This window comes from Onychomys torridus, chromosome 13 (genome assembly GCF_903995425.1).
Source record: "Onychomys torridus chromosome 13, mOncTor1.1, whole genome shotgun sequence".
NCBI classification, from domain to species: domain Eukaryota; kingdom Metazoa; phylum Chordata; class Mammalia; order Rodentia; family Cricetidae; genus Onychomys; species Onychomys torridus.
Window position 1 is genome coordinate 14,911,851 of NC_050455.1, and position 27,810 is coordinate 14,939,660.

General features: G+C 44.8%; 1 protein-coding gene across 4 annotated transcripts in view; it reads left to right on the forward strand.

Annotated features, from left to right (window-relative positions):
* Fhod3 (formin homology 2 domain containing 3) overlaps positions 1 to 27,810 on the forward strand; it is a 429,128-nt gene that overhangs the window by 295,858 nt on the left and 105,460 nt on the right. The window contains exons 10-12 of one of the 4 annotated variants that reach the window (XM_036204945.1): positions 1,053 to 1,294; positions 21,629 to 21,724; positions 24,091 to 24,432. In XM_036204945.1, coding sequence (XP_036060838.1) covers positions 1,053 to 1,294; positions 21,629 to 21,724; positions 24,091 to 24,432 — 680 coding nt within the window. The remainder of the gene's footprint in view (positions 1 to 1,052; positions 1,295 to 21,628; positions 21,725 to 24,090; positions 24,433 to 27,810) is intronic. The other 3 variants (XM_036204946.1, XM_036204947.1, XM_036204949.1) reach the window with 3 other exon arrangements.

Consider the following 27,810-nt stretch of genomic DNA (forward strand, 5'->3'; position numbering starts at 1 on the left):
AAGTCCTTCTGTCATAGACCTTTGTTGCAGCATGTGCAGGCTACACCCCAGGTACTAAAGGTTGTCTGAGTATAACTGTCAAGTGGGCTTCTGGAATCATACAGTACATACTGTTGTAGAAAGCCCCTCAGAAAGACTAACGGGAACCAACCTGTTCTTCTAGATCTTGTGACCCTCACCTGTTCTTTCTTCCTCTAAACATCCTGTTTGGGGAAGACAGCTCAGGAATGATCACATGTGGAACCCAGGTGGCCTCAGGAATGGAGAAGAGCCATGGGAGGGCAGGGGATGATGAAGGTCAAGGCACGTGGACATGTGGGTATGAGGTCCAGACTAGTGCAATGATTTTCATAGGCAGTGTCTCCCTTAAGTTCGTGTGGATCCAGTCACTATGAGGTGATTTGGTCTTTAACATGGTGGATGATTTAAGCCGCTGATGGAGACATAATTTGGTGACATGTTAAGTGGTGGTAGAAACTAGGGGACAGAGTCTAGGTGGAAGACATAGGCCATGGGGAAGGTCTTTTAAGAGAATATCTCCTCTGTGACACTCTCTGCTTCCTGGCTACCATGTGTGAACAGCTTGGCTCTCTGCTCTGCTTCCTGGATACAAGGGGGTAAGCAGCTCTCTTCCACCATGGTCTTCCCCTGTGATGTCATTGTCTTTCCATAGACCTAAACACACCCAAACCATCCAACATCAGGAGCCAAAACAAATCTTTCCTTTCAAAGTTGACTTTCTCAGACATTTTGTCACAGTGATAAAATCTGACTAAAACATTTAGATTTCAGATAATTTCATATATTTTTCATACTTAGTTGTCTCTTCTGTATCCATTTGATCCATAGAATGTATAGTGACAGACATTGTGTAATCACAGATTGAATTTGACTTCTGGACACATGTAGGGGTCACTTTGAGATTGAGTAGCGGCCTACAATACAACAACAACAAAGCAGTTTTAAATCCATTTAGAGGTGGTATACAGTCACAATCCAAGCCTGAGAAATGCTATCAAGCTTGACTTGCCTGATACACTCTGCTTTTTCAGGTGGCACTCAGGCATGAAGATGGTGATGAGACAGCTGAGCCACCCCCCAGTGGGCACCGGGACCGGAGGAGGGCCAGCATGTGTTCTGGTGGCAGTGTGGGTGAGCACCAGGGCCTTGACCGTAGAAGGAGCCGGAGACACTCCATCCAGAATATCAAGAGCCCACTGTCAGCTCCCACCAGCCCCTGCTCCCAGTCAATTCCTGCCTTCAAACCCAGCCAAGTTCGAGATCTCTGTGAAAAGTAAGCTCGACTCCAGTGACTGGGAGGGAATTCCAGTGGGAAGAGGGAGAAAGGCTGCAGGTCACATGTACTGACCATGATTTCCCTTCCTGCTAGATGGTTAGGGGCCCCTGGCTTTGCTTCCTGCCTCTCCTCTACCACAAAACCATACCTCCCTCAGGGAACTTCCCACTCAAGCTGCTTCTGATGGCAAGCGTAGGCTTGACCTTGCCAAACTCATTTAGTATTTTATAAAATGGCAAAGAATACAAAATACAAAAGCATAGCCTAGAAATAAATGGTATGCCACCCAGAAATGCAAGACTGGATGGCTCTTGAAATAATATAGCTTTACACAGATTGGCTGTAGATATGTGAATATACATATGTAAATGTAAAGGCATCTCTTGTGTGCAGCACATACTCATTTCATCAATTAGTCATTCAGTAAACATTTTTATTGAGTGTCCATTATAGGTCAGGACCATTCAAAGGTATATGCACACACACGCACACACACACACACACACACACACACACATGTACACAACTAAAATGTGATCTTTATCTTTATAAACCTCCAGGGAGAGAGAATGAGGTAGATAAAAACACAGGGTTCAAAAATGGAAGCTTGACTAAACCTGTGGTAGCCTGGAATGGTTGGGAAGAACAGGTGTAATGGAAGGGTGCTGGGCTTCTCAGGCCCTGAGATAGCTGCTCCAGGTGGATGCTGCCTAGTTGCTGGAATAGTGGGTCATCGAGGTTGACCACCCCATTCATGGCGCTCATATCATGCAATCAAGGATGCAAGCCATCCTTGCATATAAGTACCAATGGCTCCACCATTCTCTCTCAGTCTGGAAATGTTTCAGGAGTCAAATTTAGCTTATCTGGCTGCATGGTGAAGGAGAAAATAACTCAGAATATATCAGACCACCTTTACAAAGTCAATTGTCAAGAATATGTGGGTACCCTCCCCCAGCCCCATCTCAGAGAGAATAACCCATCATCTCTATCATCAAGATGTAGCTCAAGCAGTCTGGTGCTCAAGTGCCTGTTAACCAGGAAGCAGGAGGGGTCCTGGTTTGAGAGTTATGTGCAGCGTGCACGGTCCCTTTCTATGTCATGGCCCCAGAGGTCCTGTGTCTGAGTATGTGTGACCAACTCTACTCTAGTGAAAGCCCCCAAGCTTCTGAATAGATTAAAGTTGGGAAGATTTACTGTGAGCAGTGCATTTTGTGATCTAGGATCTTGAAGAAACTCAAGGGCTGAGCCACAGCGCTCCGGAAGCACTCTCCCAACACTGCCCCTAGCGGGCAGTTTGAGGAATTGACACAGAGGAGGTTGAGGAAAGCAGTGTACACAGTAACTGAAAACTTTTTAAAACCAGTGCCCATACTGAAGGCAGGGGTGTGGTGAGCCTTGTGGGCCTCGCTGGTTCTTCACTCTGTCTGATTTGTGTTGTGTTTGTTTCTGCCTTCTTTACTCCTCTTCTGCTTCTCAAAGGTCCTTATGCTGTGTGCTTGTGTGATGGCATCTTCCAATACATTGGCAAGGATGACAGCAGTTCAGGGGACTGTTATGAGAACAGCTCACTGTATCCAAGTTCCGGGCTCAGTAGGAATTGAATCTGGGGTGGGGAGAAGATATAGACATGCTGCTCTAGACAATGCTTGCTTTGTTCTCTGCAAATACTATGCATTTTTCATTGTGCTGAAGCTATTGCTTTAATGTAAATTTCGTAGAGTTTGGGGAAAAGCACCTTCCAGTTTGTAGAGATGGAAAACACTAAAGAGAGCTGGGGTGTTGCTCACCGTGGAGTGCTTGCCTGGGCACATGTGAGGCCCTGAGTTTGATTCTTAGCACTGCAAAAATAAGTAAATGAATGTAACCCTGATAAGAGAAGGTGTCGCTCGGCCCTGTGACTTTGAAATAACAGCGTGTTGGAGAGTCTGGCGTGTCATGGTGATGGTGCAGTGTCCATCAAGACAAGGCTGCAATGAGGAAAGGAAGGCAGGAAAGAAAATGGGAAGGGGTCCCCGTGTACCTGAGCAGTGTCACCTACCTGCTCAACAGCTGTGACCTAAAATAGTACTTCAGAATCAAGCAGCTGCTAGGACCCACCCCTCGGAGGCCCGGGAAACAATGCCTGTGCACTCCCTGGACATACATGCTGCTTGTCTGTAGTGAGGTTCCTGCAAATGCCACACAGGAAGACTCAGAGACTGGATTTTACCCTTCTGTGACACCAGTGATCCCAACACTCTGGAAAAGATGGGAGAAATGTGAGCGGTCAGAAAGGAATCCATGTTGTTGGAAATGTGTGTGGAACTCTTTGCTCGTGTCCTTTGAGCTTAGTTCTCATTAAGACCGTCTTGAGCAGGAAGTTAGGATAAATGCCAGACAGCAGGTATGGTGGGCTTTGCAGTGGCTAGCAGGAGCAAGGGATGGGCTGAGCCACGAGTTAAACTTCAATCTTGACCCTCAGTATTCAAAGCTACTTCCCGCCTACCTACTCTTAAACATATTCATTGAACATGACTTCCATGTCAGACTTTTTAGGAAGGAGAATTGGTCGGCATACCATATGGGCATCATCTTTACTGAGATAAATATAAAAGTTCAAGAAGAGTCGAAAAGGACAGCACATCAAGCTTCCTTACAGACACAAGCCCGCCAGATTATTGCTATCATTTTAGTAGTGTTAATGTGACTGTGAACCCACATTATTGTGTCATGACTTCTACACTGGCCATTGGCCAAATAAGGGAGAATGTATTGTTTGCCTGTTACCTGAAAATGTTTTATGTGATATGTGCATCATAAAGAATTTTATCTCTGTACTTATCTTTTTTACAGATTTGATTATAAGATGAAAAATTTGAGAATTTTTATTTACTTCTGAGAAAATTATTTGGGGCCATCTAATTAGCAAAAATGAACAAAACCCCCAAACTCCCGCAGTGTATCGGACTCACATTGACACCATTCCTAGGACTAAAATGTCCTTGAAGTTTTTCTAGCCTAAAGCAGGAACCCAGTGGAGTGCGCATAAGGCTGGGGCTCTTTCTTTCATGAGCATCCCACTCTACCCTGTATTTCCTGCTTCTTAGGGTAGTCTCTGACCTTAATTTGCCTCCCTAAACATGCCCCTGTTTAACCAGGTGCTTGCTCTCAACACACAATAGATCTCCTTCTCTTCTGGCCTCCAGTGTTTCTGGTATGAAACACTGCCCAGGACCTAATGTGCAACTCCGAATTCCATCCTGTTTAGTTGCACACACATTCCACTCTCCCGAGGTAATTTTGAACTTCACCAAGTCAACTGATGCTTGCATGGTACCATCTAGCTCTCAGTCATGTGTGTATTTTAAGGTCATGGAAGAGTGAGCTGGCGAATTGTGCACAGAGACAGCTGGCTGGGGAATGGAAGGTATAGGCTTATGCCACGTGCACGAAAGGGCAGTGATGGCTGGCTGTCCTGTGAATTTCATATGTCATGAAATACTAATCTCCTGGTGGTTTCCAACTGTTAAAAATGTAAAATATATATTAATGCTCAGGCTCTCCAAAACAGATTTTAGGCCAGATTGAGCTCACTGGTTGTATTTGACCAACTACTGTTCTCAGGGGCCAGATATTTTTAGAGAAATGGAGGGAAAATGGGATGAAATTGCCAATGAGGAATATGTGAGGAAGGAGAGGGAAACCCACCATGCCATTTGAGAAGACTGTGGGGATCATACAGTTGGGATTACAACAAAAAAGTAACAGGAAGTTGTGATGTGGCTTAGATGGTAGACAGCTTGCGTAGTATGCACAAACCCCGGGCTTGTTCACTGGCATCACATAAGCCAGATGTGGTGGTAGATACCTATAGTCCTGACACTCAAATAGTAGGCTAGGAGATTGAGAGTTCAAGGTCATCATCAGCTACATAGAAAATTTGAGGACAGCTTAGGATTTATGAGACCTTGTGAGGAAAATTCCATGAAGAGATTATGAGGATCTTGTTGACCACAAATTCCTATGATACAGGTGAAGTTGGAGTTGGGCTGGTGAAAAGTTGGGGTAGAGGTTTACAGAGCTTGGTAGGAGCAAAGGGCTAATGACACATTCAGGGAAGATGGGGCAGTTAGGGAGGTTACAACAAGATAAGCTTAGCTCTAGTGACCCCTAAGGAAGTAGTTCTCAATCAGGGATGACTTTGCCATCCAAGGGACACCTGGGTATGTTTTTGGTTGTCACTACTGGTGCTGGGTGCTGTGGGCATGTGATAGGACCAGTCCAGGAACATTGTCCCATTCATGTACAGGATATCCTTCACTGAAGAATTAGCTTTTCTTCAGTGTGTGAGTGCTGCATCTGGGTCAACACCTTAGTGGGCTCAAGTAATTGGCTGGAATTTTTATCTCCTTCTTGGGATACTTCCAGGGTTGGGAACAGCTGTTGGACAAGGTAGCTCTTTTAGAAGAACACAGGACTCTGTATGCCTGCCTCAAATATTCACATACCAACTTTGGATTAAAATTAACTTTATTCAGAAAATATCATGAATCAGTTAAAATTCGAGTCTGTACATGATATTCCTGGCATAAAGATTTCATTGACATTTTACAACCATCACAGAGACGGTATATTTTTTTTCAATAGCAAGAATGGAGATGTGGAATGTCTTACCTATTGCTTGGTCACTCTGGCATATGTAGATTATAGCAGAATTCTAATATTTGTTTTATCTCTGTTTAGCAAATTTTCACTGTTAAGATTCTTAGCAAATAGACTAAATTTGGTTAGGGACAAGCTTGACTTAATCTAATGAATCAATCAGTAACCAAACACAGCCAGTTTTAATCATCTTTGAGTCTATCACATTCCAAAAATTTGACATTATGGAATGTGACACCTGCATGAAACAAATTGGCAAGACAGCAACATACTTGTATAACAGAGTTGTGCAATTTGAGGCCAGTCCTCTTTAGACTATAGTGGGACAGGAATCATATAACTGCATGTGTGCTCACAGAACCAGAGATGTGTAGGTGGAATTGAAGACCAGCATGGAAGGGCAGCTTCACACAGTTCTCCTTCAGTTCCTGATGCTGTCAAGCATTGACCCAGAAGCTAAAAGGGTAAATAAAAGAGTTCCTGCATTTACCATGTAAGTTAGAAGACAAATAATAATAAAAATGTGCCTGCTGTATTTGGAATAGAAATATTCATTCTAATGAATTGCAAAGTCATTAGGATAAAAACACAGGCTGTTGTGTGAGCTTTTGCTGAGGAGATGAAAACAAACATCCCCTTGTCCCGGATAAGGAGCTGATGACAGAAACAAATGATCCCACCCAAGTGTAGCTTCAAGTACCAGTGAGTCTAACTGGTGTAACTTATAGGAGTATGGGTAACTTATGGGCAGCTATACCCCTGAAAGAAAAGATCTCCCAGGAACCATTAGCTGCCTGTTATTGCCTGGTGGGTGGCTAAGTGTTCAATAACACTTTCCAGGTATTGCAGCTATCAGTATTACTGAGATGCTCTCTGGTCCCTACTATGAAGCCATGGCCATATGCAAGAAGCTATAATAATGAAGCCAGGCTCTGAACTGATACTCCTACCTCCCTGAGGCAGGTTGTGCCTTGTGAACCCTTCCCCCTACAAACATTAACTTTATAAATCCTTAGAGGAGGGTGGGGCTTCATGACCACCTCTTCCCAGAAGCTATTAACTGGTCTATGGAGCTTCAGAGAGGAATGAAGCCTTGTAAGCCCCTCCCTGCCCATAATGAAAAATTAATGGGCCTAACTTTCTTCAAATCTTCTGCTTGTCATCAAGAAGTTAATGTTATGTCCAACCGAGAGCCTTTAACTAATACAGATCTGCACAGAGACATGTTGTAGATAGACATTGACCTTGTAGGCAGGAACCCAGAGGTTTGACCTGTATGTGTACCTTGCAAATGTGAGAAGATATGGTCCTGTCTCAGCCATCCTCAGTAAGCCTGAGGCCTAGTGTGATGATCTCTAGTCCATTTGAGCTACAGAGAGGAGTTTAACAGGGGATGTTGTGGGGATTTGCAGGGATGCTAGTGTCTGGAACTCAATCCAGATTTGGTGATTGAGAGAGACCATGACTCCTAAGGAACCCTTTGTCTCCCTAAGTCTACCACCATTTGGGTGGCATTGAGAATCACTTTGGAGTTGAGCATAAGATAGACATGTCTGAGCATAGGCGAGTAAGCTCCAGAGCCTGATTCCACTATCACAGCTTTATACCAACTTACATGTGGCCATTGCTGTACAATAGGAGCAGAGAGCATCTCAGCAATAGTGTCAGCTACAATGCCCAAAACCTCTGCTGAGCACATACCCACCTGCCAGGCAATCTGCGAACACCTGAGGCCTTTGCTCTTGGTGTGGGTACTGTTTTATTGCCCTGTGACAGCAGAGGAGGCCAAGGCAAGTGCAGCTGAAGACCCTTGCCTAAGGACCACCTAGTATGCTGGGACTGGTTTTAGAGTTTTGTAGGTCTGGCTCCAGAGCGAGGAGCTCACTGTTTCATCTGACAACACTTGTTTCTGTGATCCTGTAGATCTAATCTCCTGTGCAAATGGCTGAGAGGAAGCAATGACTGTGTCCTGCCATCTGCTAGATCCTTTCTTAGAAAAGGTGGATACTGAGTGCTGACACTCAAGGTTGTCTTTTGACCTCCACATGTGCTGTGGCATGTACATGGTGGCACACATACATATACATGCACATATCCCACATCAAAAAAGTATTTCTCAGTGTCCTACTGTGTAGTTGGCCCACAATGCCATACTTTCATTCATTTTGCCTTGGCTTCATCCTGGTTTTTCCTGGTGCTGAATTTGCAGTAGTGAACAGTAGTGTGCAGTAGTGCACATGACTGGCCATTTTTGCACACCATATTTACACTTGATGTTAGGAATTCTTTAGAGTTTTTGTAATTCCATGAGGTCACATGCATCTTGCCAGTATCTTAAAAAAAAAAAAAAAAAAGATGTTTCTCACTTTCTACATAAAACACACTGTCAGCATGCCCATACATGAGCTGTTTCCTATGTGGCTTTTGATTGTCATGTGTGCATAGGAATGTGTGTTCTCTGAGCTGCAGCCTTGCTAGGCTGTTCTTTCTTTCCTTAAGACAAGTAACAGCAGGGGCAGCACTTAGGAAATGCCTACTGTGTGCTGGCTGAGGTAGCACTTAGGAAGCACCCACTGTGTGCTGCCTGTGGTGCTAAGCAGTTTTACATGTGTTGAAATTTCCATGGAGAAAGTTGTAGTGTCCTTTTTATGTAACGGACAGGGAAACAGAAGCACAGAGAGACAAGGAACTTGCCCTAGATCATACGGCTGATCAGTGGTTTTGCTGGTTTAGAAACCAGACAGTCATGGTTTAGAGCTTGTCTTCAGTCAAACAGGACTGGAAAGGCTGTCTGATGGGCTAGACTGTGTTTGAGAGGGACAATGATTTAGCTTTAGGGGGTGAATTAGATTCCCCAAGAAAGAAAAAGTCATCAGAGCAAATAGTTACTTGAGCTTGGTAATCTTAAAGAGCTGTATTGGTTATTGGTTTTGTTATTGAAGTTATCATTGGGTTTGCTTTTCTCATGAATGGGCATGGAGATGGCTTCTGAAAAGGACTTCTGAAAATATTGATTCTGGACCAAGCTTTCCCAGTGAATAGTGACTAACTGGCCATTCTAGAAGAGATGCAGAAAGGAAGGTGCAGAGGATACCCACTGAAAGGAAGCCTCAGCTGAGTCGCAATGGTTGAATGCTGAGGAGAAGCAGGGTCTAAGTCACCCTAATGGTTTAGCATCTCATAGTCAGTGCACACACCAATTAGTGGCCCAGTGGGTGGTGGGATGAGGGGAGCCAAGCCTTGAGGTAAGCCTGTGGGTATGAGTACAAGGAGGGGATTGGAGGGGATGTTCACTGGACTCCTATAAAGTGGGGGAGAGCATTGGCATCATTCCACCAGCCACAGGAAGCAGTGGGCAAAATAGGGAGCCTAATTATGGAACCCACTAGACCGGTGAGCTCATCTTCCTATATGAGAAGGAGATGTATTTGGTTGCTTAAGTTTTAGGACAGGACTTGCCCACAGGACTCTGTTGCCAGGGTTACAGAATTCATTCAGTAATTACCTGTAGGGTCTGCAGCAAAGTAATGAAGTTGACCTATCTCTTGGAAGGAGTTGGCAATGAGCAATTTGTTTACAAGGAAAAAGTGTACAATGAAACAAGCAGGCGTTCTACAAGTTTAACTTATAAAATCATTGGCTCAGGTGACCTGTTAAGTGCTGGCTCCTACAGCTAGGCTTGGCCAGGTACAGGAAGGAACAGCTGTGGTGGTCTAGAGCAGATGTATGACCCTCAGGATTGATCTCAGCCTCATGTGGACCCTTCATGATGATAGTGCTTTAAGAGGGTGGGAGGAGAGTTAGGATAGATGACAAAAATGTGTTCTTAGCCAGGTGAGGGTTATGTTAGCTGCATACACCCTGAAGCTGCCTGAGATGTTGTTCTATTAAAGATGGTAATTGTTAAATAACTACAGACATGAACTGGAGAGAATATTTTACATTCTAGCATAAACTTGCTAGAGGATTTCACAACAACCAGATTAACAACCACTGGTACCATGGGCAGCAAGTAGCTACTTGGGAAAGTTTATCTGATGGTAAGTGATTTGTTATGAATGAGATGTGCCAATGGGGCCTGTGGCCTCCTGAAGTACTGCTGGATGGCAGCCAGGAGTGTGGAGATGTCCAAGGTCCTTCCTGAGTATTCTCTAGCAAATAGTGTGCTGGAGGAACAAAAATGGCATCAAGGCAGGAGGAGCTTGGAAAGGGGTAGCCTAAAGAGCAAAGCAGTGGGGCTGGAGGAAGAAGTCAACTTGTGAAGTGTCCTGACTGTTGGAAAACTTACTATGACAAGATTGTCAATGTCTTGGGAGTCCAATCTTTGCTAGGATATATTTGGGGATCTTTATAGATTCTGAGGAAATTGGTAGACTTTGATCCTTAAAATGTCACAGAGCCAACAGTGAGTTTCAAATGGAAAAGTGGGTGTGTGTATGTGTTGGGGGCGTCTTTCAGTGAGAAGCATTGGGGGAGAGCTGGGTCAGGTGAGGAGATTGGGAGAAGCTAGACTGCTACCAGAGTAGCTAGAAGTGGAACTGTGGGGAGGGTAGAAAGTGTGTGTGGGGGGGGTGATAGGGAGAAGAGCACGGTTTACAGGACACTGTATCCAATCACATTCGAAGTCACCTGATTCCCAAGCAGCCAGTAATGCAGGACCCTGGGATGGCTCACTCAGTAGACTCTGGGTGTGGTGTGTTTGAGGGACCTACAAATTGAAATCCCAGTCATCTGTGGAATCCAAATATGTACAGCTGATAGGTGACACCCAGGCTGTAATCCAGGAAAAATAAAGCAAGGAAATGGAGAAACAATGATAAATCCCCGGGAAAGAAAGTGCTGGATCATCATCTTATGAAATGTTACCAATGAGACTACCATACACTTTCCCAGCCAGGGAACCTTTAAAGTGCTCATCTTCATGTGTGGGTGGTTCTCATGCTGGTAAGCTCTGATGGTGTGAGGCTTCACAAGGAGACCAACTATGCATGTATGGGGTAGAGGGAAGGCCTGACTGATGTTCTTGTTCAGTCTTTGATTTGGTTGGTGAAGAGCTGAGCTTGCTTTCCTTTGACCTGTACAGACCTCATGTTTCCTGTAAGACACATCTTCCCTTCCAGGATCCAGCACCTTTGCTGCTGAGCTTGGATTTTGGAGGTGGTCCATGATGATGTAGACATGGGGACATGTGGTTCCCAACATGTCTTTGGGAACAGAGCAGGGCTTTCCCAAGAGTTGTTAATTGATTAGATCCAGTCATATAAGGAGCAATATCTGCTTTGCTTCCAAAGTGCTATGGTCAGGCTGAGCATGGTGGTGCATACATGTTCTCCTAGTACTTGAGAAGCAGAGTAGGAGGATCTCTGAGAGTTTAGGGCCAGCCAACTGTGGCTACATAGCAAGAGAGGGGGGACTGAGGTGGGGGTGGGGGACAAAGAACGGCCTATATGGAAAGATTCTGGTGATAATTCTACACTAATAAAGGATGAGCCTGAAAATAAAAGTCCAAGAGGCCAAATGTGAGAGCAAAAGATAAGTCTCTATTGAGCACAGGTGATACTGGTGAAGTGTTGGACTAGAGTCCATGGGGGCCCAAAGAAGCCAGACCTAGCCTACAGCCACACGGTCACTCTGTATGTATGTATGTATGATGGTAGCAATTACAGAAACACCATTCTCATGCTGAAAACATTGTTTTTTAAAATTTCAAAATGAGGCCATCATTATGACAGACTTCTCAGAATTGACATGGGCTATAACTGTGGTCTAGGTATACCTCGTGGTATCATGGATACCCATTGTATCTCTTTGCTTCCTGGTGGATGCAGGGCATTAGTGGAATGCAGAGGGAGAGTGATTGGCAGGAGAGGTGAATTGGTGAGCTCCTCATGCATGTGAATACAGGCATAAGAGCTGCTAGTATTCGGGAATGGGGAGAAGGAAGAATAAGTAGCTTTATCCAGTTATTAAAGAAAAGAGCCATTTTCTCCAGCTGGTTATCCTAAGCAGAGATGGCATGTCATAACTGTTAGGCCCATGGTGCTAGGGTTGGGCTCTCTGGGTTTAATCCCAGTTTAATGCCAGGGGACCCTGGTATTGTCCTTTACCTCTGGGTTCACTAACAGGACCTGTTCCAGAGGTTGACCAAGAAAGAGGTGAACTATGTAAACTGTCTTACATAGGCACCCAGCACAGAGATTAAATAAAGAGTCAGTAAATAATTGCAGAGTGGTCACAATAGAACCAAGGCCAGAGCAGGGCTGCCCTTATACCTCAAACCATGCCCTTCAGAGCTCAGGGGTCTTGGGTGCCTTTTGGAAGGAGAATGATTTTGATTATATTGAGAAAGCTGCTTCCCAAGGACACAGTGACTCAGTAGGAGCCAGAGGCAATTCAAAGAACTTTGGGAAGGCTTGGTTACAAAATCCACATTGCCCCAGAGACATCATTTCATTCCTGAGATCTTTGCTCCTGCCATGTGGTTTTGGTTTTATAAACACGAGATTAAAAGGTGACTAGAGATGCGCTCTCTGGAGGAAGTGGCCAGTCCAGGCCTGCTGCAGGCTGGCACTTCTCCCCCACAGATCCATGGGCAGGACAGGGCAAGGCGGGGGAGCGGACAGTGTGTCATGGCTGCATGCCATGGGCAGGCCTCCTGAAAGGGAAGCAAATGCTTGTGAGACTCAAGAAGCCATTTTCTTTTGCTACATTTCTTGAATTTAAGACCAGTTTTGCAAATTTGCCTTCTCGGTTGAGTGGGGGGAGGGCATAATTTGAATTGTGACTTAGTATTATTTGTGTCACCAAGTAGATGAGCAAGCCGCCTCCCTGAGAAGCCCAAACTACCTGCTTTGTCTGAGCAGCCTTGTAGTGACATGCTTTGTAGTAGCACAAGTTCTGAGCTTTGCCTTTAGTGACTGACAGAGTTTGGTGAGCTAGGAATAGTAGCCCCTTTTATCAGCAGACCCAAATCATATGCGCGTGTTACTCTACGCCACCCTTCTCATGCCCACAGATTCTTGGATTAGAAACTATGACCATTACAAAGATCACAGTCTCATAAGAGAGTATGCAAATGAATGTGCCAGTAATACACATGGGTGGCTTTGGAAGGGGAACAGCCAGCTGTGTGACAAGGGCAAGGCAGAAACAAGCAGGGGCTCTCAGGGAGACTGTGAAGAAGTGAGCAGCGACAGGCACTGCAATATTACCGGAGACAGCAAAGCACCACCGTTATAAGGAGCAGCTACCTATGCATTGTGGGGTGTTGCATGATGGGGGTAGGCACCAGTTGCAAGAAATGCATGACATTGGAAATACCAGTGCACTTGCCAGTCATCAGGTGTCTAACATTTGTAGATTATGCTTTATTGGTTTTGTTTGTTTGAAGCTTGGTCTCAGGTAGGCAAAACTGATTCTTGGTTCTTGACTCTCGATGCCTCTGCCTCTGCCTCTGCCTCTCAATTCCCTCCTGGAACAGGTGTGCACCACCACACTCAACTTCAGTTCTTCTAGTCCAGATGTTTAGTCTCTAAATTCATAACAGTATTTCTGATAAAAAGAGGACTTACCTTTTGTTACTAATGTTATAATCTCTCAAAAGACTATCAAATCCTATAATTAAATATTAATGTAAAACTTCTAGAAAACAGAATAGTGGGATGGGAGCGACTCAAAAAAGGATAAAGGGTCGTCTTGATGAGTAAGGATGAGAAGAGCTCTTTGGGCCATGGGAACACCATGTTCAGTAGGAAATGGAGAAGAGGGCTTGATGTGCCTGAGTGTCCCCTAGACACTCTGGAGAGCTAAAGAGGCAAGCTCGTCGAAAGTGGAGGGAGACGGAGGTGGTAGGAAATGAGCTCATATGGTAAGCAAGTTGGGTCATGCAAGACCTTGGAACTCATAGCATGAAGTCTGGGGATTATTTGGCAGGTGAGTTCAGCCATGGCAGCCATGCATATTTGAAGCAGTGCCAATCTGCCTGATAGGGACTGGGTTGGAGGTGATGGAGACTAGAAATGGGAGCCCAGGTGGAAGCTATTGAGACAAAGCTGCTGGAAAACAGTGGTATCTTGGACCTTAGGGCAATGTTTCTGAGCCCTTTAATATCCCATGCTCAAAGCCAACCCTAGGATGCAATTTGCAAGAGCAAGATCTGAGCATCTCTATTTTCAAACATCTCTCAAAGATGTGAATCACTGGACTGAGGTGACCATTGCTCCTGGACAGTCTCTGGGGTTAAAAGCATAAGTTTGGAAATAAGTTGGTGGCCTCATCACTTGATCTCCCAAGGAGCTGCTTCAGGACTAGAATGAGCCTAACCCTGTTTGAGTCATAGTGAGATCTATGAGTGTGCAAGGTACAGTGAGTCTCAGCACCATGCATTGAGTTCTCTAGTAGGTTTTCATTGCTATGGCAGAACATCTGGGCCAAACCACCTAAGGGAGGAGAGATTTAGGTTCAGGGCTTCAGAGGGTTCTGTCCTTTCATGGCCAAGTATATGCTAGAGCAGAGCAGCTTACCTCATGAATGAACAGGAAGCAAAGAGAAAGTGTCTTCACTTGCGGGCTTTCTCTTTCTCAGCTTTTATCCCATTTGAGCCACTAGCCTGTAGAATGGTTCTACCCACGCTCAGAGTGGGGCTTCCCCGTTCAGCTAATTCTCTCTGGAAACACTCTCAACACACACAACCAGAGGTGGGCCTCACCAGTTTCCCAAGTATTTCTCATTTAATCAAGCTGAAAATTAAGATGAAGCATCAAGAGGTCCTTGGAGATGTCATCACAAAAACAGTTCTCATAGCAAAGAGAGTGTGTAGTCAAATATGAGTGACCATGGCCCAGGAACCTTTAGCTTTCCCCAAATGCTATGTTCCTCCATGAAAGTGGTCACATGAGATTTTATTAGTTATAGTGCCAAGAAATTCCTAAATCAAAATGTCCATAAAATGTATTGGTAGAGAGGGTAAACTCTGTTACAGGTTTCAGATGCTATCTGGTGACAAATTGTCTTTGAGGTTGGTAAAATCTTTATTGGTCTGCTAAGAATACATTGTAAAGTTGTGATAGCCATGGGGGTGTTAGGTAAGCCCCAGGAATGGATAGTGCAGAGCTTTCAAAGGGGCTGAAACTAGTTCAAGATAACTTGGCTCTGTTCTGCTATGTTCTACCTGTTCATAATCTTGAGGTTCACTCACTTGGCCTTGCAGCATCTTTAACAGAGCTGTAACTTCTGTCCCTTTGTATCTGTCTCTCCTCCCCACTCCCTCTCCTCTTTCCCCTTTTCCCTCTCTTGCCCTCTCCACCTCTCCCCCTCTCCCCCTCTCCCCAGCCCTCTCTCCAATCTGGAACTTCAATTCATAGGGAATAATCTCTGTAGATACTTCTGGCTCCTGCTTTTTAAAGAATCTTCCTGTTACCTCCTTTACAGACAATTCATTTCTCGTGGATATTTCACCACCAGCAGATGGGCAATAATGGAGAAAGCAACTGCCTGCCCCACAGCTCCAGTGGTTACCGCTGGCAATTTTGTGGGCATGACTGGGGAGAGAAAACAGAGATGAGGTTGCTGAGAAGAAGCCTGGCTGAAATGCAGCCTTTGGGGTTTATCTCTACACACCAATCTACATGATTACCATATTAAGAGTTGATTGTGGAATGTTGAATCAAAGCATGCGAACAGCCAATTAGTTGTAGAAGCAAACGGGGTCACAAATTGAACAGATCGTCCCCCACACTGAAGTTCCTAAGCACCTTGGGCTTCCTTGTGGCAGTTGTACTTGATAACTACTTCTAAACACACAATACCCTGTCTTGTTCATACCTAAGAGACGTGGTAAGTTCACACCTCCTAAATACACTCCTCATTGGTGGAAAACTTGAGACAGTGGAAAGCATAGGAGAATACTGTTAGAGAGGCTGCCTATCCTTACCCATAATGCTTTGAGAATGCATGGTGAAGTGCCTTAGGCATGTATCTGACCCAAGCTTAAGCATGAAGCTCACTTCAGTTTTGTGTCTACTGTGTATACCTAGCATTAAGACAATTTTAGTACCTATGTTCTGATCGAACTCTATCACGTGACATCACGTTTGGGTTTTCCACTCAGAAGGAGTAGCCAGTGCTCAGAAAGTTTCAGGTTTTGAGGGTTTCAGAGTTTACACTTGCAGGTGAGATGCTCAACCTGTGTTTGACTTAAAAGCAAGCCTGCCCAGAGAAGGTACATGTCAGATGCATGATTGGTAGAGGCATTGTGGACAAGTGTTTCATTCCCTCAGTGACACAGGCCAGCAGTAGAGGTTCCCATATGGCTGGGACGTGTTCTTTTATGTGTGATAGGAGAGAGAGCCCTGGGTGGACCAAGGATTTAGATAGATTGAAGCCATACCTGAGGCAGGTCCTCTGAGGCTAGCAGCCTGGGACCCTACTTGCTGCCTTCTAGAAGTGCTTGGAAAATTGCACTCTACCTCCTTCGGGTTGGTCTCTTATACCCTTCAGGTACACTTGAAACAATGAATTAGCAACTGTGGCTAGGAGAAATTATTTACATAAAATCAAGGTATCTGCAAAAGGAAAGAGGCTCCTGCCCGTTGCTCTCACTGCATTCATCCGTTTACACCTGAGCAGATCTGCAGCCCCAGCTACTAATTGTGTTTCTTCCTACTGATGTTTACACTCTGCAGACTGAACTTAGCCAGATTACAAGACCCTATTTTTTTCCATAGGAATGTGCTGGAATCATTAGTGTATGACTCTAATCAAAACAGCAAAATAAAGGCTTTTGCCTTGAGATACCAGCCAGTCGGCAAGCTTCTTGGGTCTATTTGGGGTTCCTGAACTGTGCTCCATGCTCTTTCTGAGTGGTGTGTGTTGCAGGGACAATAAATACTTTCCTGTCTAACTTTGGGTTGTCACCATGGAAACGTTAGAGCGGCAGCTGGACTCTGTCAGATGCCTTTCATTCACTTGGCCAGTACAGCTCTTTTGAGGGGACTTTTATTTCACTTGGCAGATGGCAAAACTTTATTTCTAAATGACATCACCACTGCACTTGGTCAGATATTTGTCGTAACTGATTAAGAACACTAATTGGAAATCTTCAGGCTTGGGCCCCGGGTGTCCTAGAAACAACCTTGATGTTAACAGAAAGCGTGAGTCACAGACAGACTGAGGGGAAACTACAGTTTAAGCATTTGCTAATGCAGAGCCATGAGAACCAAACCCAAGGGGGTGCTTTCTGTCTTAAGCTCAGCAAAGTATTTCAATGAAGTGCTTTTCATCTAACTATGATCTAAGATGTCCCAATTGTATGGAACTAGAATAGTTGTCATCCTTGGTTCATGAGGCTTTGTCATCACAGGTTTTGGCCTGTGGTTTTAGTCTGGTTTATTTTATATAGTATTTATTAACATAAAAAAAAGCATTGGAAAAACTGACCTACCTAGAAAAGTGACAGAGGAGTGCCCCACCTTTTGACATGGTGACATGGCATTATCATCTGCAAGTGTGGTGGACCATGTACCTATCTCTGGGGAATGCATTCAGCCTGCCAGCTGCATTTAGACTCACTTGATGCTGACATCTATCTGCGTGCCCATTGCCCTAGAATCCTTAGGCCTGGGGTGACAGGCTTAAATATGCATGTGTCATTGTCCTTTGGGTTGTTCTGTTTTCCATAATTATAACAAATTATGACAAACATGTGGAACTAAACAATGTATTACTCAAATTTGCTTTTTTTTTCAATGGATAAAAATGTATGTCCTGCTGTGTGCCACTCTTCTGGCTTGTTTTCCTCAGTGTACATCACACTTCTGATGAGCTCTGTGCTATTGTGGGAAGCTGTTTCTTGTTTATTTTCCATACATGGGCTTTGTCATAGTACACTCATTCTTTTTTCTCTTGGTGGACATTTTGGTCACTTCCAGTTTAGGACAGTCAAACACAGTGTTCCTGAAAACAATATTGGGTTCTTTTTTGTGTCCAAAAACTTGAGGACCCTGAGGGAAAGGAACTTGGGCACTGTGGATATCTTGGACCTAATGTTCCTTGTTGGGGACTGTCCTTTACTTCTGACCACTAGATGCCAGTATCTCCCTATCCACACAGGTGGGACAAAGTGTGCTTTGGGTCCAGAGGGGTCATCTTGGTTCAGAATGTCTCCCTGAGGGTACATTGGTGTAGACTCTAGCTAAGGACATAAATGTGTTCATAGGATAGTTCTAACTACAATGCTAAAGTGCTTAACCCCCTCACTTTCCCATCAGCAATACAAAGCAGGGAGGTGGCCTATGCTCTCTTCTGCATGTAGTATGTCAGGCATTTTTTTTATGGTAGAAATGAAATGGTGTCTTACTATGGTGTTAATGTAGCTCCCCAACTTAGAGGTTATAACAGAATTTTACAGGAGTTTACCAGCTGTGACAATTTTGCCCACTTTCATATTTATACTTTGTACCTTTAGATGTACAGTTAATATACCTTTTCTTTTAGTTGACATACAGAATGAGAGGGTTCACTATGCCATTTTCATACATGCACACCTGGTATGTATCTTCCTAAATGAGTTCGTTTGTTTTTGTTCACCTTTGTTCTGAAAGTATGCACTGTGCTTTTGAAACAGCTTGGCAACATTCGTTATCCTCTCTGTTTGCGCTTTTGGAATCTAAGAGACATGCCATTACCCTGAGATACAAATTTGGGAAAGTTAAATTAACTATGGTGGAAACTATGTCCTGCAGAACTGACAGGCTGTGGGCCTCTGGATTTTCCAACATGGATGGGGGTGAGGTGGACACAAATCTGGGGGTATTTTTTGTATAAAGGAAATTACATATCAATTCACAGCAAGCTTGTGCCTGTGAGTAATTCCTTATCAATTGAAATCAAGCAAAATCAAGTTGTGTGTGGTGGCTCGTAGTCATAATCCCAGTACCTGGGAAGCCAAGGGTGGATGATTATCATGAGTTCAAGACCATCCTGGAATACAAACTGAGACTGACCTCGTTTTAAAGCAAAACCCAAGAAAAGAAGCATTTGAAAGCTAGAGGCCAAACATCCAGAGTTCCTCAGTAAAATAGGATCAACCATAAACAGTCATGCTTTAGGAGAAAAGCCAGCCTGGAAAAAGCTAAGTGATCTGGATCACTTCTTCAGCCTTTAATATTATTAACATGGAAGTCATTTGGTTTGCTTATTTTATCATAGGCTTAATAAAACTAAATCAAATCAGCGTAGGTAGTCCAAGGCCATGGGAGACATGTTTCCTTCTATACCCTGTGACATCATGGGACAAGGCCAGTGCTTTTCTCATAGAAGTGGGCCTCCCAGTGTGTCAATATGCCACCTGCCTTTTGTCCTGCCTGCCACTGTGATTGTAAGGTTGCATCACTCACGTGCTATGCGATGGTTGGTTGTAGGATTTAAGGATGCTACATGGCATTTATGTCAGGGTAGTCATCTTCAAATGTCAGGGAAAGAAGAGTCAAAGGACAGAGCCAACAGTGATGGGAGCTTGTTGCTGGTAGTCGGGAAGCATGCTTTGTGGTGTGGTGTGCCTCCTCCCTCTGGGAATCTAAGCGCTCTTAGTCTTCATCAGTAGGGAAGTTAGAGTTTTACTCAGAGGGCCAGGAGGAAGAGGGGAAGGAGTAGGAAAAGAAAGAGATGATGATGAAGATGGTGTTGATGGCCAGTGATGCTGATGGCAATGATGGCAGGTAGTTCTAACCTGTTTACTGTACCTCAAAACTTTTTGATGTGTTTTTTGTTGATAGCACTGCTCTCTTAGGAGGCCGTTACTATCACTACATACAGGAATATGGGCATTGAGGCCCATAGTTGGCATTGCTCAGAAGTGGTAAGGGTAGAGAGCCTGACTTCAGAACCTGAGTGTGGGGGGGGGTCAGGTTATTTTGGAGGAGAGGCTCAGTTGTTACAAAGCCCAGGGATTGGCAAGACATATAGAATTCAGGGTAGACCAGAAGTCACATCTCCAGCAAACTCTCCATCAGGCTGAGGGGTGATGACCTCTAGCTAGTGATTGTGGATAGTGAGCCTGGTGCAGTGGGAGCAGAGAAAGAACCACTGGTGACTCGTGGAGTGTGAGTTCAGGCTGTGCAAGCTTGGCAGGGCAGATGGGCTGTGGTAGTCCAGGCCTGTGGCACTGCAGGAAGGCTGCTGCCCTGCTGTCCGCTGTCTCTGTCTTTGTGATAGAGGCACCCAACACAGGCCCTGGACACATCCCCGTGAATGTGACTGAGTCAGTCCTCTGATCCTTCTTCCTGCCGTGTCTGGCCAGTCACAAACACGTTGCAACAGAGTGAAGTTTATGGAGTGCAAGGTTGGCTTAATGGTTTTAAAATAGCAGTCTTTGCAGTTTGTTGCATTTTTTTTCAGGGAAAATCATATGATCATCTTAACAAATGAATGAAAATTATTTGACAAAGTCTTGATATAAGAAAAAGAAAAAAATCACACAAAATATAAAAAGCACTAACCCACCAAGGTAAACTGGATCTTAACTAAGAATTTTCTTCATAAAAGACCTCACAAAGTAAGTTCAAAAACAATACACAAAGGAAAGAGAGGGTTTACAAGTTGTAAATGTCAAAGGAACTTATTATAATTACAATCATAATTCCAAACTGTGTGAAAAAGTTCAAAGAGAAAAGGGAGCTTCTCATAGCACTGCAGATAAGGACATAGAAAGTATGGTGGGAACCAGGGCCTGGGCTCCACAGTCACCTTCAAAGCCACCTCTCCTGACCTACCTACTAAGCAAGCCTGGCTTCCCCAGACAGTGCCATCCACTGGGAACAATAATTCAAACCAGGGGCTGGTGGGGCACATTTTAGAACCACAGCATCTCCCATCAGCGAAAGTTGTTGGATACAGGTGTTAATGTCATCAGAGGACTGCTTTCCTCTCTCTTCACCCTTGCTCTTCTGTGTGTATTTTAATGGGGTTGTTTTGTTTGAGACAGCATCTGAATATATAGCTCTGGCTGGCTAGGAACTCACTATGTGGACCAAGTTGACCTTGAACTTGTCTTGCCTCTTGAGTGCTGGGATAACAGGCATGTGCCACCATGCCCAGCAATTGGATGTTCCTTGTCACTCAGAAGTTACAGGCAGCTCCAGACTCATAATATCCCCATAGTGAGTCAATTCCTGAACAGACTGAGAGTGATCCCAGAGATGATGTTGAACATGTCCTTGAGGAAGGGGATGAGTCTGGTTTGCAGAAATACTCACTGAAATGGAGGGAGTATCCTTCTGGAACTGTGTGCCACCATAGAGGTTAGTCAACACTGGATTAGTCAGTCCTTCAGTGATGCAAGCTCTGTGGCTGCAACAGGAGCTTGAATCACCAAGAACATTGACCAGGTGATTCAGTGAAGTGTGGGGTAAGCCACACAGAAGGTCCTCCCACGATAGGAAGCTTCTCTGAATTGTATACAGAGGGCTCCGGGTAATGGCATTCAATCATGATGACGAAAAAGTTCTCTTCTGGGTTTTGTCATCTCCTCCCCACACTGACTGTCCCTTAGAACCACCTGGACTATCCTGCTGGACTATGTGCCTTCTCCTTTCACCCAGCTGCCTTTCTGTGCTTCTGTCCAGTTTGTGATGCCCATCTTGCTTTTCCATCTTGTTTCTGTGTGTTTCTTTTTTCCTGGTCTTGTCTCAGGGATGAGGAGGAGGAGGAAGAAGAAGAACAGCCAATCACGGAGCCCAATTCAGAGGAGGAGAGAGAGGATGATGCCCAGTGTCAGGGCAAGGACAGGTACTGAGAGCTGGGCCCACCTAGGCTCATACCCCAAACCAGAGACTTCTTCCTCATAGACCATTTGCTGTCACTGCTTCTTCATGATCTTCTGTCCTTTGCAGTGCACAAGGGCAACCCCTTATGTCCCTGTGCACAAGCCACAGAACTGTAGAAATAGCCTGCACTCTGCACTCAAATACAGCCTATGTGGCCATGGCCGCTATTTATAGGGCTGGGGGGAATCACACCATTGGTTTTCTAAACACCCTTTCCTCTATCACCAAGGCATTTGCTCAACCACATTGATGGTGATTAGAAAAACTTATTTGTACTGAGGGGGTTTAAGATCTTTCCAGAAAGGATCACAGTTAGAATTCTGCATGTTCCCCTTCCCTAATTTTGCTAGTACAATATCAGTTAATACGTGTGGTAACTGCTTTGTTAATTATTCAAATACTGTTTTATACAAGTAGCAGGGAATAATGTTCATTCTATATAGCACAGAAAACTTATCCAGTATTTGTGTTTATAGCCAGGACACCAAACATAGACTTATAGCCTTTCAGAGAGCTTGCTGTCATCCATTTGCCTCAGTAAAGTCCATTCTGTCCCTGCTCAGTGTACCCCAAAGAGAAAAGGGAAGGTTCAGAACATGGGCACAGGAGAGCCAGCAGGGCACAGTAAACCCCTCCCAGATGCCTTACAGATATCTTAAATTTTATAGGTATTTCAAATCATCTTTTTATAAAGCAAGAATGCCCACGGGTAACTTCATCTTCCAGTACTCAAAAATGGTTTCATACTTGAATAATTCTCCTCACTTAATTGTCACTACAAATCAATGTTTTTACTCAGGGACATATTAAGTTAGAGTGAAATGTTTGTCTTGCCAACTTCCAAGTTCAGGGGTACTTAGCAAGATCCGTCACCTGTCTTGTTCTCCATCTACATAAAAGCGTCACTGAATACTAAGTCACCCTCTTACTCCTAATAATTATAGAATCTTCTGGAAACTGACAAAATGGTGGTTTCCTTTGCCTTCCCCTTTAAGAAGGCCTGCAGGAAAGGCAGCCAGCATAGAGGAAAGCACTGAGCTAATGATGGAGAACTTGTCACACATTTTGGAATAAGAGAGGAAAGAGGATTAGCAGGAAGCAGCCCTGCCCCATGACGGGCCAGACTTGTGGGTGGGGATGGGTCAATTGGGGACCTGAGAAGGGGATAAGTTTGACAATCCCACCTTAGCATGAAAAAGAGCCAGGGAATTATGCAAACTCTGTAAGTACACTGGAATGACTTTGGATGTGTTCAACAGTGCATGTTCTGTCCCAGAAACCTTGAACCCAAAGATTCAGTATCTGCTGAATAGATGGGGGTAATCTTGTTGGGAAGGATGTCCTTTGGTGCCACCCCTGTTGCCTGTGCAAACAAGTGGGGGACTCTGCATTTGACCCTAAAAAGGAAGCAATTTACCTTCTATTCCCAAACCTGCATGGCTGTCAATCACATTGTCTGGGAGACGGGACTATAGTTTTGAAACATGCAATTTTACGTAGGTTCTCATATTATAAATGTGTTAACATATTCAAATGTCTAACTCCAGTCCTCCAGATGGGATTTTTTTTTTTAACTTTAAAAATTATTTCATTAAAAAACACTGCATCTATTTAAGGTGCCACATAATAATTTTGTGTATCTTACATCGTGACACAATCACATTACTAAGTATATATACCATTCCCTGTGATGGTCCTGTCCGGGGATGGCAGCATGTCACGGTAGCTATAGGCCTGACTGAGGAGCTCAGCCGTTGAAAGGTTAGTGCTAGGCCCTGGAAAGAGAAACAGCAGATCCCGACTTCCTCATGCTGTCACCTCTCTTCGGCCTGGTACAGTCCTTGTTTTCCCTTTTCTCACATCTACGTCTGCACTGGAAAGAGCTCTGAAAGCCCCTCCTACAGCACGGGTTTTTCAGCAGGAGGACAGATCTTCTGTGACTAAGACAAAGAGAAAGTTTCAATTGTGAAATTTCAGGTGCCAGACAGTGTACCCTGAAGAGAAACCGGGGTGCCAACAGTGAGCACAGAAGAGCCCACAGGGCACAGTAAACCCCTCCCAAAGCCTCTGTCTGCCCAGAGGCACAGTATCTAGGAGATACCCCCTTGCTCTCTGAGTATCTATTCCCTCAGGTGGCCAGGGGTGACTAGGTACATGGACGCTTCTGCTGGTGGACTCTTCCTGTGTCTCAAGAAACACAGGACTGGAAGCCTGTGATCACCGCATAGTGAAGTTCCACGAATCCTTCTCTTTCTCCTAACCTTTGCTCCCTCTCTCTCAAATCTCTGTTCCCTTTCTTCTCTCCACCTGGCCTTTCTGGGCCAACAGCGAGGCCAGCTCTGCCTCCAGGCACAGCTCCCCCAGAAAGGATGCTGCTCCGGACAGTTCTGCACTCCCCACCACCTCACAGGGACGGCGGCCTCCAGCCAGCACAGCAGCACGGCCCCATGTGCTTGGTGGAACCTCTGGGTCTGAGACCAGCCGGCCTGCTCTCTTGCCACCTCCCAGCCCCGGCTTGGCTACTCGGTCTTCCACTGCACCCAAGGCGTCTCCGACCATAGACAAGCTGCCCTACGTGCCCCATAGCCCCTTCCACCTCTTCTCCTATGACTTTGAAGATTCACCCCTCCTCACCAAGGACAAGGGAGGAGACTCTCAGACAGAAAACAGGTAGATGGGCCTGCAGTGAGGCCTGTGTGTGATTAACCCAGGGAGGAAGGACACAACTGATTCCCTGTGTCCCATGCTTGTCTTTTGCTGTGTTGTATGGATTCACTCAGATATAGAGCCACTGTGTAAACTAACTCTCTGACCACTGACTTAGTGGGAACAGTGAGATGCAAAGGAAAGCGGTCACCTGTGTGAACTAAGGAGAGCTTTGGTTTTAATGTAACTACTAATAATGGCTTCTAGAACTACAGTCTATCAGGATCTGTGTGTCCACCCCATCATCTAGCATGATCTTTCGGGCCTGCAAGGTGAGGCGAGTGCTGTGCCCTCTGCCTGCAGCATGGCCAGTGTACTGATCTTTCCTCCCACTGAGCTGCTGCTGCAGAGTCTAACTTCTGGTCTCTCTTCTAATAGGTGGGCACCCTGTCTGTATTTTCTTTATCTTCACTGTAACTTCCTGCTTTGTTTTCTGATACATGCTTTTGTGTTTTCTCAGGCTGCTAATGTCACAGAACCGTAGTTTGAACCAACTCCTGGAGTCTTAAAATGCTCACATTATGTTATCTAATTATGGTAATAAGAAATTGTCTTAGTGGTAGATTGGAGGGAGATTTGCAAAGCCAGACTCCACAGGGAAAGTTTAACTATTGTTTGCCTGCCATATAACTAATCTGCCTTTGCTGTCAGGAGTGCTGCTGGAGTGAAGAGTGGGTGATATTTGTATATGTTTTCATTTTCTAATGGCTGTATTCTATTTTTAAAATGTCTATTATTACATTTATTTATTGTGTGGGGCATTTGTGGAAGGTCAAAGGGCAACTTGTGGGCATCAGCTCTTTCCTTCCTGTCAGTCCTGGGGATCAGACTCAGGTCATCAGGCTTGGCATCATGGGCCTTTACCCATTGATCCATCCTACCAGCTCCAAATAATTGCCTTTGAAGTGGTAAACCAGACAGGTAAAATTCACTCTACTAATATACTTTGTTTAATGTAATATATCTAAAATCTTGTATTTCCACAATCCATAACCACTGTCATTAGTTGTTATAATACTCTCCCCCTTAGAATAATAACAAGGGAGCAAACTTTGCAAAGCACTTACCGTGGGCCAGGCTCTCTATTTCCCATGAAGCTGGAACTTCCAAGTCTCACTTAGTCCTTAAGAAACAGGTTTCTATCACTAGCTCCTACTTATGGTAAGGAACCTGAGCCTGAGAGACTGAGTAACTTGGCCTGAGTCAACCTGTTAGTGCATGGAGAGGTGATTTCAGTACCAGAAAGCCTGCCCCAGAGTCAGGTTCTCCTCTATGAGTTGTCCCCCTGTGGCTCCATGGCTCTTCTTCTGGGCTTGCAACACCTCTGTCAGGAGTCTTCAGACAGAGCCTTGTCAACAAGGGTCTAGTGTTCACCAGAGCCTGTGATGTGGGGACCTCCAAGCCTCAGTGACAGGCAAGAATCTGTTCCAAATAAAGCCTTATACAATTTAACGAAGAGGTAGCTCTTCCCACCATGAAGTGACCAGTCTTCCCATCTGATAACTGAAGGATCAGTCTGTGACTGGCAACCCCTTTGGGTTATGTACAACCTAAAAGAATCTTGAAATGTCCCTTTCACTAGCACCTTTAAGGTTTACCATCCTCTTAGGGTTTCTATTGCTGTGATTAGACACCATGACCATGGCAACTCTTATAAAGGAAAACATTGAATTGGGCTGGCTTACAGTTCAGAGGTTTAGTTCATTATCATCATGGTGGGACATGGCACATGCAGACAGACATGGTGCTAGAGGAGCTGAGAGTTCTGCATCTTGATCAATAGGCAATAGGAAGTGAACTGTGACATCAGGCATAGCTTGAGCATTGGAGACCTCAAAGCCCACCCCCATAGTGACACACTTCCTCCACCAAGGCCACACCTACTCCAACAAGGCCACACCTCCTAATAGTGCCACTCCCTTTGGGGGCCATTTTCTTTTAAACCATCACAGCCAGACACACATGGATTTAGCCTGCTGGAGGGAGTTTCTTCTCCATTCTAAAAGTGGGAGGCCATGGTGGGAGGAGAGGCTGGCTGGAGAAGGAGGCCATTAGAGCAGCTCAGGTGGAGCCAGCTAAAGGAGAAGCCACACTTAGAACACATTTGAGACCTAGTTCTTCTTGCTCAGAAATCTGGGTCCCTCCCAAGTCCCAAATCCTGACATTGTTGTGGTCTTGCACACAGTTTTTACCCAGTGAGTCTAGCCTTCTGTCCTCCCAGAGAGTATCTATATGCAAGTTAAGAGCTGGCTGGATTGGCCTAGAAGATGTTACTGGCAACCTCAGCTTTCCCAGGAAGGGATCAGCCTGCTGTGGTGATTCTGTACTTCCTGAGAATGATGTTAGCACCTGAAGGTTCTTTTCTGGGTCCTTGGTTCTTTATTAGTACATATAGTCCTTGGGAATGAGAATAACAGGAACCTGTAAATTACCCAGCTTACTGTGTTTTGTGTTGTGAAACACAAGCACATGCTTGTAAGTGAAGATTGCCTTAGTTTAACTAAGTGAAGTTGGCCATTTGTCCAATAAGACTCTCAATATTATTGGTGGGGTTTGACTTTCTGATGTCCAGTTGCTGTGTTTGTTGTGTGTCTGTATGGCCACAGATCTGGCTGTTCAGTAGCTGACTGCAATTGAATAGGTTGTAATGGAGACCAACCCATTAGTCATTATAATGAAGCCTCCTTCCTCACACACAAAAATGCTGAATAGTGAATTATGATCCAGTAAGTTTGGCTGAAATTGAGAAGCAAAATTGGGCAGGCTCTGAGGCATTTGAATTAATTACTTGGCCATTAGGAAAACCAAAGGAGGGGAAAACACATTGTTACATGGTTTATTTCCATCACGTCATTTAAACATAATTTCAGCAACATGATCCTGTGAAAACATTCAGCAGGATGTCCACATGCAGTTGGAGGGCGAGTTCCAGTGGCAAGGGTAACAAGCCAGTGTCCAGGCGGCTGGGGGACAGCCAAGCTGGGAGCCTGTGTGGTGGCAGCATCCGGCTCTGCTTGGCTCTAGGCATCCTCTTTCTGCCTCGCCTTTCTGTGGCATCAATTAATGCCCCATCCTCAACGTTATTCTTTGCTGTTCAGCCCTCTCCATGGACTATGGTTTGTGAATCCTTCTGAAAAATTAAACCAGCACTGACCTGGGGAAGCAATTAATCTACTAGACACGTAGAATGTGAATTGTTAAAGAAAAGAGAAAAGCCTGCAATCCCAGCGACTCCAGAGAATCACAGGTTCAAGGCCAGTTTGGGCTCTACATGAGTTCAAGAGCAGCCTGGGAAATTTAGGAAGACCTTGTCTCAAAATAAGAAATGAAAAGAGGTCTAAG